At 45.9% G+C, this 11,051-nt stretch overlaps 1 protein-coding gene across 1 annotated transcript; it reads left to right on the top strand.

The window, feature by feature from the left end:
- The first annotated feature begins 4,491 nt into the window (after window positions 1-4,491).
- Window positions 4,492-10,038, top strand: AVPR1B (arginine vasopressin receptor 1B). Its single transcript, XM_030562211.1, has 2 exons — window positions 4,492-5,401; window positions 9,731-10,038. Exons 1-2 carry the CDS (start codon window positions 4,492-4,494, stop codon window positions 10,036-10,038), a joined length of 1,218 nt encoding a protein of 405 aa, XP_030418071.1.
- Window positions 10,039-11,051: the final 1,013 nt, after the last annotated feature.

The following is an 11,051-nucleotide window of genomic DNA, read 5'->3' as shown; positions in this document are numbered from 1 at the left end:
AAAAATCTGGTAGAAAATCAGCTGTCTGATCCTGAACTGTAAAATATTGCATTAATCCTGTAATACAGCCCTCTCTCTAACAACTCCAGGACCTCAGACAGGCATTTTATAGGGATGTGCAGTTTCTGTCCAAAGGGTCACTCCTGAATATAAATGACCTTTGATTAAATACAAACTGTGCTCCTTGTGCCCTTTAGAGGTGAACTGCAAAATTGCAAACCTTTATTAAGAAAATAATTGGACTCTTACAGGCAAACCAGTTGTAACATTACAAATACCCTGAGTCATAGCAGTCCAACCACCAGCAGGCAACAAATCCCATATCAAGAAAAACAATTTACACCAAGAGCCAGGCTTTGTTTTTGTTTTTTCCTGCAAGGAATGGCAACAGAATTGTTTATTGATGAGTAAATTCAGTTTTTTTTCACGCAAAACAGAAATAATTGGCCAGTGGAAAAAGAAAACATCCACATTGTAAACTACAGGGCAAGGATATATACACCTCCCCCCATACACACACAATAAATGGCATGCAGCATAAGAAATAAACACCGCTGACTTTGATCTGATACTTTAATAAAACTGCATATTTTAATAGCGTGAACTGCAGTTAATGGTCTCAGTATTTTCTTTTTGTTTTTCCAGTGTAGCTCTCAGAAAAGTAAAGGACTATTAGCCCTTGTTTCTGACAGGCTTAGTAGAAGCAGTTGTTCAAACTTCCAAACTCAAAGCTCTACCAACATGCTTCAAACTCTGATCTGCAACAACCCCTGCTGTTCTGGTTCTGAACCAATTATTCTGACAAATCACAGTGTATAAAAATTAAAACTAACCTTAAAAAGAAAAAAAACAAAACAAAATCCTCTCCCCTGGATTGAAAAAAATCCAGCGAGTTCCTTCAGAACAAGCCGTGCAGCACAGTTAAAAATCTCACTGTCCCAGAGTGCTCTGGTTCTCTTCTCTTCCTCTACCATGCCCATCACTGTGGTATCTGAACCCATTGTGATCATGGAGATACAAACTCTACCGGTACCAATCTTTCCAGGACCGAGATAACAAATCATAATGTACTTTACATGACTTCCTTGAAGCTCTTTTTTGAGATCAGGGCCTCACTGGGCTTAAACATAGCACGAAACAGCTCCCGCCCCAAAGAGCTTGCAACCTAAACAGTTAAGACAGACAAAAGGTGGGAAGGAACAAAGGATGACTATCCCCATCTTACAGACAGCGAACTGTGTACTAATATTGAAATGAAACCTTTCCCACCACAGCAGGATTTTTTAAATTTCAATTTCCTGCTTATCCTCAAGAACAGCAGCCTTGCAAGGCCCAGGAGACACTGCGACATATACAACTGCCAGCACATCTACACAAAGCGGGGGGAGGAGGGTGTCTCATTTTAGGCCTACCTACTCTCTGAGATTGTGTCTACACTAGGATTTTGTTATTCTAAAATTTCCCATCCCCAATTGATCTCCACCAATTACAGCAGCGGTTAGCTTCCAGGGAAGAGAGGGCTGCAAGGGACTGCCAGGGTTTTAAGTACTATGTCATCTGTCCTTGCTCAGAGCAGGTCTGCACGAAGAAGGAAGATTCTGTTAGGGCTCCTGGTAAGGGAGAACACAGTTGGGAAGTGAGAAAATCAGGGCAGCAGGTGGAAAAGAGGGAGAGAAATCGTTTTTGAAGGAAAAAGAGGGAAAGAGATCTTAAGAATAAAGAAGTGAAAATCCAGGGGTGAGAATATTATGGGGCAAAGGGGCATTAAACCCCCAAACTGAGGAAAATCCTCTTAATTATCCCTTCTAATTAATATAAAGCACACATGGAGATAAGGCTCTTTATAAGCATTCATGAATTGAAACTTCACGACATTCCCAAGAGGCAGGAAATATTATTATCCCCATAGTACAGAAGGGCGAAGTGACTGGGCCAAAACCACTTTTTGAACAACTGGGCACAGAAGCCAACTCTCCTGACACCCAGCCTCAGGGTTTAGCCACAAGCCCAAAATTTGCCTCTTGCAGGCAAGAAATGCAGTCTCCTTCTTACAGGAGAGAAGTACACTATCATCTGTATTTTTGGCACTGTAATTTCTAAGGCACTTGTCTGTTGAGAGAAGCTATTGCATTTCTAATTGAGTCATCTATTGCATTTCTCTTGGCTCAAACTATCTGTAACATGCTTTGCCTACTGACGGAAATTATTGTCGCATCCCTTTCCCCTCCCATGAATTTTCATGAGGCTTTTTTAACTGCACAGCACACACCCTAAATCTATGACAAGGGAGACTGGACAGTTATTCCAGACTGAAGACTGAAACTGCTCTGCAGATGGCTTCACAGAGGATAGGTTCTTCTTCACTGGCTGTGTAGAAGCTGCTGGCATGAGCCTTCCACCAAGAGTCTAGAGATTGTTTCGGTGGTTCTAAACTAGCCACAGTGGAGTAGCTAGTTTTCTGCTCCTTGTCCGACGGGGGACAGCTGTCTGTCTGATGACCTGAAATTGCAGTGTTTGGGCTAGGAAGACTAACCAGGCTTGTTAGGACATCAAACATTTGACCAGTTTCACAAAATTCTTGTAATGGAGGTAAGTATCATTATCCCATTATACAGCTGGAGGGACAGTAGTAGGGAGGTCATGCAGTGAGTCACAGAGAGAGCTGGATCACTTAGGCATTGATGTCAATAAGAATCTTTCCACTGACTTTAATGGGAACTGGATCAGACCCTTAGTTTGTACTATTGTACAGAGGAGGAAGCACAAGTCGTCTGTAAAGTGTTTTGATACCAGAGATTAAAATCAGTGCTTAGCTGTGAAAGTCTTGGGAAGTAAATGGTACCTCACCTAGTGCACTAAATGCCCTAACAACAACTATGTGGGTGAAATGAGACAATCACTATGCTCTCCAATAAAGTCACACAGAAAAATTGTAAGACAAAACACCCTATCACCCGTGGCCGATCACTTTTCACAAAGGGTCACTCCCGATCTGACCTCTCAGTCCTCATCCTCCAGGGAAACTGGCATAACATGTTCAAAAGATGAGCCTGGAGTTTAAATTCATAACTTTTCTAGATATTCAAAATCAGGACTCAGTAAAGACACTGGATTTATGTCTTCTTACAAAAAGCAGTACCCTCCTTTGCCCGACAACTGCAGAGTTGCCAAGTGCCCACTTCACCCTGAATGCTCTCTTGCAATGTGCTAACTCCTTGTGCTTACTCTGTTCCACCTCTTATATAGTTGTGTCTCTCCGAGTACCTTCTTCAGGTCTGAAAAAGAGTTTTGTATAAGCCCCAAAGCTTGTCTCTCTCCCCAACAAAAGTTGGTCCAATAAAAGATATTATTTCACCCACCTTGTCTCTCTCAAATCTCAGAAGAGGTGGGATGGGAAGGCTTGGGAGTTGCAGAAAGAGAGGAATATGGCTCTGTAGTGTGTTTGACAGGTGATAGTGCAAACAACTGAAAGAGGGTGAGAGAAGGGAGAGAAACATTCCCTGCCTGGGAGGCTGCTGAGCATTTAAAAGCATCAAAACAGACAATTTAGAGGATGGGAGTATTTCTGGGGTCCCCTTCCCCCTTCCTACAAATAAATCACTGGTGGTTAAAACAGGTCTGGTGTTGAAGTCCTGGAAATCTCAGCTTTGTAGGAGAGTCAGAGGGAGCGGGGTTATTCAGCAGAAGAGATGCAAGGCATCTTCTTTTATTCCCTAAAGGACGAAATTGACAGCCACCTGTGCGTGCTGCTTCTCTGACTCCAGCCAGCCGCAGCTCAGCAACAGGGTGGCAGCGGAAGGGAGCATGAGAGGGCAGGCAGCTCCCAGGCTATAAAACTCAGACCCAAGCTAGACGCAGTTCACACATCGCAGGCTGCATTCAGAAGGCACTACAGCACCTAAACAGAGACTAGACATTTTAACACTGGAAACCTGGCTTCTTTAAAGTTATGCTCTGGATGAAAAATCCAATAGATGGAGCATCTCTAAGCTGCTTCTTATTTATTTTTATTGCATTTTTAAAAAACAAGAGGTTTTTTTTCCTGAAACTTAACAGGAGGAGAGAACGGGGTAGGGGGGATTTGGGAGCTGACAAGCCCGGGCTGAAAGATTTTGAGCTGGCTAGCACAAGAGGGAGAAGAGGGATTTAGGAGCTTTCCAGGGGGATATTGCATCAAATTACTTAAGAAGGTGGTTTGAAATTGACCTGCCTAATAGGAGAGGAGATTTGCCATCAGCTAGTTGAGGACTTGTCTGAAACTGAGAGAGAAAGGACTCACTCAGGTTTGGGGAAAACAACAGGGGAAACGCCCAGCTTCAGGGTCTGGGAGGTGAGGAAATGGAGCAGCTCCAGCTCAGCTCGCTAGAGGGATTCATTTTAAACACACCTCTTTGAAAAAGAAGTTTGCTGGTTCCACGGTTGTCTCCAACCCCAGCAACTCTCTTCCCCCCTTGCCAGCTGGCCGCCTCCTCCTGCCCAGCTCTCTCAGCAATGGAGCCGGGTTGGGAAAGGAACAGCACTACCTGCAGCGACCCTGGGGACATCCTGACCCAGGTGGGGGATCTCAACTGGACTCTCTTCCACACTCGGGACGAGGAGCTAGCCCAGGCTGAGATTGGGGTGCTGGCCACTATCCTGGCAGTTGCCGCAGTGGGCAACCTGGGGGTGCTGCTGGCCATGTACCGGCTGAGGAAGAAGATGAGTAGGATGCACCTCTTCATCCTTCACTTGGGGCTGACCGACCTGGGGGTGGCGCTTTTCCAGGTGCTGCCCCAGATGATCTGGGAGGTGACCTACCGCTTCCTGGGGCCCGACCTGCTCTGCAGGGCCGTCAAGTACCTGCAGGTGCTAAGCATGTTCGCCTCCACCTACATGCTGATCATGATGACCCTGGACCGCTACATGGCCGTGTGCCACCCGCTGCGCACCCTGCAACAGCCAGGCAGGCAGGCCTACTTGATGATCGGGGCCACCTGGCTGCTCAGTGGCCTGCTCAGCCTGCCCCAGGTCTTCATCTTCTCGTTGCAGGAGGTGCATCAGGGCTCTGGGGTGCTGGACTGCTGGGCTGACTTCAGGTACCCTTGGGGCGCCCGGGCCTACATCACCTGGACCACGCTTTGTGTCTTCGTCCTGCCCGTGGGCATCCTCACCATCTGCTACAGCCTCATCTGCCACGAGATCTGCAAGAACCTCAGGTGCAAGACGCAGAGCGGAGCAGAGATGGGAGCAGGGCGCCCCTGCAGCCAAGCCTCCCGGGTGAGCAGCGTACGCACCATCTCCAGGGCCAAGATCCGAACGGTGAAGATGACTTTTGTCATCGTGCTGGCCTATGTCGCCTGCTGGGCACCCTTCTTCAGTGTGCAGATGTGGTCGGTGTGGGACGAGAATGCCCCTGATGATGGTGAGTGAGAGAGGGAGAGAGCCGGGCTGCAGTGCAGGGGCACCTCATACAGCTTGCCAGCCGCACCCATCCCCAGGCTGGGGTGTGTACATGGGCATTCAGGGCAGCTACTGGCTTCTAAAGCGTGACCCCTGGCCCAACACAGGTATGACACACACAAAACACACTCACACCAAACATGCAGCACAGACAGAAAGAACACACTCATGCAGAATACACATCCTCAGAACACACAAACAGCACACACAGAATGCACAAAAAAACAGAACTCAGAGAATGCATATATGCATCCAGAATACAATATACACACACAACACACTCACACAGAACACACAGAGAATACACACAGCACACCACAACTAAGATATACTCAGCCCTCCAATATGCAAAAAAAAATCTGTTTGCACACAAATGATAAACGCAGCAAAAAGATAATCTCTCCGATGGTTTGTGATTATTTACACACATTCTACACACACACAAAGACACAGTCTATGCACACACACACACACATTAAATGCACATCCAGTCATAAAGACATACTCACATATTCACTCAAAAAGTTATATATACACTTTTCCATACACAGACACATTCATTCAACAAAGATACACATAGTCACACCCAAATTGACAGATCCACACATACTCACATAGACTGAGCAGCACACATTTTTACAAAATAAACCAGATCTCTGTCTCTGTCTCTGTCTCTCTCTCACACACACACACATTTATTAAACTGATGATTTAATAATCATTCATCTCCATTTAGCTTAGAACGAGCAGTATGCAGTGTGTATTGTGTGTCTCTGAGTGGATACAGATATCTAGAATAGTGGTTCTCAACCTTTCAGTCTGAGACACAAAAATTGGCTGGAAAATTGTCCCACTATTGTTCCACTGTCATTAGAGTTTGTTTGGCAACACCCATTTTTTCCTGTTCTCTGTGTATATATATCTTCCTACTATATTTCCCACTGCATGAATCCGATGAAGTGGTTTTTAGCCCACGAAAACTTATGCCCAAATAAGTTGGTTAGTATCTAAGGTGCCACAAGTACTCTTTGTTCATTCCACTAGTCACTGTGGTACAAATTATTTCCAAACTGATCAGAGACCCATTTCCAGCAAACCACCATTTTTTGTAATCAATCAAAAAGCTGTTTTTTTTATCTTGTGGAGTTTAAAATGTTACCAATGTCACATTGCTAAATGCAATTAACATAATCCCAGTGCAAAGTGCTAACATGTTATCCCTGATGCAAAATCTGCTGGCAATACTTTGATTTCTCTGTTCTTGCTTCAGAGCTTTGCCTCACTTCGGATCGACTAGTTCTTCAGACATAAGCAGTTTTTCTGTGTTGCTTTCATCACAATCATTGCAAAGGATGACATTTTACAAAGGGATATAGATGCAAAAGGCAGCAGCATTTTTAGGAGGAGATCATTAGAAGCATGTATGAGATTTAATTTATTTCTATGTAAAATAATAAAGATTCTGATCCAAGGCTCTAGATGACCTAACAATCAATCAAACAATCGTACAACAAATACAATTAAATTAAACCCAATGGGACTTGTGCTCCTAAATCTTCTAAGTGCTTTTGCAGATCTCTCCCTTACAGCCTCACACATTATATCTGGATATTCAGTAAGGGTGAAATGCAGCCCCTGGGCAAAGGGACAGCACAAAACACCATAACCTAATTCTAAAGGCTAAAGAGGGACTTAAGTAGTGTCTAAGCCTGTGCAGAGAGCCAGCATAAGGGTGAATTTCATCCTTAAGGCATAGAGCCACCGATGTCACAGTGTCTTGAGTCTGAAATTCAGTTCCCATTGAGCAGTCAGTCCAAACTCCAATCACGATCTCTAGCTATTTAATGTTCAGAGAAATAGAATTAACAACTGCATCACTGGGAGCAGTTCTCACCTAGTCATACTTATTAAAGTCTTTAATTTCAGACACTGGAGCAGAAGATGAGAACTTAATTTGTAATCTTCCTACATGCCTACCAAGAACACTGCCTTTCACAGGGTCCATTAGGATTTCTGCCTCTAAATGAAAGCTCTTACAAAGTTCAAATGAGATTATTTACATTGTTGTCTATTCTACCCCCTTCATCCCAAATTGTGTTTTCTCAGACTTTGTCTATCGTTTGAATCAGATCCCTGTCGTGACAAATGAATCCTACTGAATGTATCAACTCTCAGCCGGGTATGCTGGATTACACAGCCACTCAGGGTCAGAAAACAGTGGGTCAGATGCTGATCTTTCTTACAATGTCATAAATCCAGAATAATTCCACTGGAAATTAATGGAATTACTCCCGATTTATTCTGGTGTAAGTGATACCAGAATCCAGTCCAGTTTCTGCACAATGTTCCCTTCAAGAAATAAAAACATCCTGGGCCAAATTCTAATTTACGCTAAGGCCCCTTTACTCCGCTCTGACAGCGGGGTAAAAAGATAATCCATGCCCACATTAGGACTCCTTTACACTGCTAGAGCAGTGTAAAAGGGACCTTCATGTAAATGAGAGTCAGATCCTTCGAGTTCAAGCTGCTGGTTTAAAACTTATTAGAATAGCCACCGTACATGGATATAGAAAAGCAGCTAATGGGTGATTTTAGATAAACCTAAGTAGAAAAGAAGTTGCTGGCGCTCAGCTCCTATCTCCTCACAAAGGCTGTAGAAAAATCTTTGACAGGGCCATTAAGCTGATAAAATAATACTGGTGTCACAGCAGCTAAGTTGCACCTTAAGAGATTTTCTCTGTGCTGCAAGAGCCTTTCTGTGTATGCTGCAGCAAGCTCCCTCTGTACACTTGATTCAAAACCCGCTGAAGTCAGTGGGAGCTTTTCTGCTCACTTCAGGGGTCTTGGAAAGCTTTGATCCTAGCAACATGGTCACTCCCCAGAGCCTGACGATAGCTGCTTGCACTATCAGTCTGGATAGAATAACACCGTTCCCACTGAGCTCCAGACACCCTTACACATGCTGGGTGGCACTTGACTCACGGAGTGGTCCACAGACTTCAACGGGACTGTTTGAGGAGTGGAATATGTTTCATGAGTAAAGGTGCTGGATTCTGGCCCTGCAAGTTATTTTCTTGCTAAACAAATAATGGAGAAGGCTAAGCATTTGCTTGCCTGTCGTATTTGTAGAGAAAAGTCTGCAGAGCCAAATCACTGCTGTTATTAGAAATCTAGCCAAGGCCAGGACTTCTGCCCCTCCAGCAGCATGCACAGACTCCTCAAAATGCCGTGCAAACATCTTGGCCTTGTGCAATCCCAACTGAGTGGAAACGATGCACATCAGGAGCTGCTCCATTGTTTTGGCATGTAACAAGGCTGTGGGAGAGCAGGGAGGATTTTATGATTTCAGTGACCTCCATAATGGACAGCAGGATAAAGCTCCTCATCTATTTGCTGGGGCTGTGTAGCTCTAGCAGTTCTTTAACATACAGCGCTGGATGGCTTTCAGGCTTTTGCTGACACAGGTGTAGACTTTTGAAAAGGTGCCTTCTGATTGCTGAGAGCAGATCACCTCCTCTGAAAGTGTGCGGTGAGGCTCCTGGGAGGGGACTGATGGTGTGTTTGCAGGTGTCTGTGACAATTGTTTAAATGTAGGATGTCATAAGCCACTCTCTGGTTACATCACACACACACACACACACACACACACACACACACACACACACACACACACACACACACACACACACACACACACACACACACACACACACACACTTTGGGAAATTGTTTCAGCCACTAAATGGAAAGCCAGGCACGAGCTAGCTCCTGTCTCAGTATTTACAGCCTTCTGATGGTTCCACAGGCATATCTCTTCCCTCTGGTGGCATGGGAATGGAGCTCTTTTTGCACTCACTTGTGTCTGGAAGTTAGGCACCCAAACAGGATGGACATGTCATGCACTGCCAGATCACACCACACATGTGGGTTGACTTACAGCCTCAACGCGCAAAAGTGCAGGCTATCGCTGCAGAGTCCTGGTTGGGGCAGTGTTCTCCTGCAATGTGCATGGATGTTATTATTTCTTTGCCCGTGACACCTGCCCAACTGAGCTTAGAGCCCCACTGTGCAGGGTGCTGCACAATCACACAGTCTCTGCCCCATAGAGCTGATCGTTTAAATAAAAGAGGCAAAAAAGACAGAGGGGAAGGGACGTGATTCGCCCAACAAATCAGTGTCAGAAGCAGGAATAGGACCTACATCGCAGGTCAATGCCTTGTCCACTGACCATGCTGCTTCTGTCAATACACCGCAGGATAATTAATAGGTGTTTTTAACATGTTTTTTGCAGAGTCCACCAACGTGGCATTCACCATCACCATGCTGCTGGCCAGCCTCAGCAGCTGCTGCAACCCCTGGATTTACATGTTCTTCAGTGGGCACCTCCTGCATGACGTCCTGCTATACATCTCCTGTTGTAGGAGCTTCCGGCCTGGCCTCAAGAGGCAAATCTCCAACGGGAGCCTCTGCAGCAGGAAAACCACCATCCTGACTCAGAGCCACCAAACCGCCACACATGGGATTCAGCTGCAGCAGGGGGACTTGAAAGATTTCTACCAGTCCTACGAGGACACGGTGACGGAGTCAGGCGTGCTCTAGAACCACGGCTTGCACCAGCCGCCATTGCAGGATGCACACCTCTGTGCCGTCAGGTGATCCTCGCTGCTTGCCTGTCACTCAGAACTTTGAACGGTTGTGGAACTAGAGGACACACCTGATGCCTCCTGGGTGGGGTGGAGGACAGGGGGAAGGGAAGTCTCTTTGCGTCAGGCAGGATCTTATTCTGCAGGAACCTGTGCGTTTAACCCGGCAAGCACCATGGCGTCTCTCTTGTCCTTATGTGCTTTGCTACTGTGCAGAAGCAGCATCTCTTTCATTCTCTTTCCCATGCACAAAGGAAATCAGGTCTGGTCCCCCTTCCACCTGCCCCTGAAACACCAGGAGAAGCAGTCTAGAGAAAAGATATGGTCAGTGTGCCTCTGAAATAACATGGCTCCCACTCCCCACCTTAAAGGCTGTTCTGCCTAGAAGTGGGTATAAAAACAAGTATCACTGAAGCTTTTACAGGGCCTTACTGAAGCAAAGCTTCCATTGAAGTCTTGGGGGCCTGATTCTCACTTACACCGATGTCTGGAAGGAGTCAGCCCACTTATGTCAATGGGGTTCCACCCGTGGACAGTGAGAGGTGAATCAGGCCTATAGACTACAATGGACGCTTTGTCTGAGTAAAGCAGCATTTGGTGCATTGCTATGAAGGGTCCCTTACACTGAGCTGTACGTTCGCAGCTCAGCGTAGGAACGTATTACAAACCAGCCCCCTGCCCTGAGGGCAAGGCAGTCCAACCCTGGGGGGCCACAGTTCACATCCATATGGGTGGGCCCTTATGCCTGCTCAGATCTGATTGCAGGATCAATTCAAGGCAACGAGTCTATTATTGTGCCATTCAATTCAACGGCCAGACTCCCCTTTGCTATAATAGGAGCAGGAGCAGGCTCTCAGGGCCAAGCCCTGCTGTCCTTTACACCACTGTCAATCCAGAGTAACTCCCCGGGTGTCCACGGGATGGTTCCATGTTTCTTTAAAATAAGATGTCAGTTAAAGCTCCTGTAAA

This window comes from Gopherus evgoodei, chromosome 4 (assembly GCF_007399415.2).
Source record: "Gopherus evgoodei ecotype Sinaloan lineage chromosome 4, rGopEvg1_v1.p, whole genome shotgun sequence".
NCBI classification, from domain to species: Eukaryota; Metazoa; Chordata; order Testudines; family Testudinidae; genus Gopherus; species Gopherus evgoodei.
Note: the sequence above shows the minus strand (reverse complement) of the source record. Positions and strands in the feature narration are given on the sequence as shown.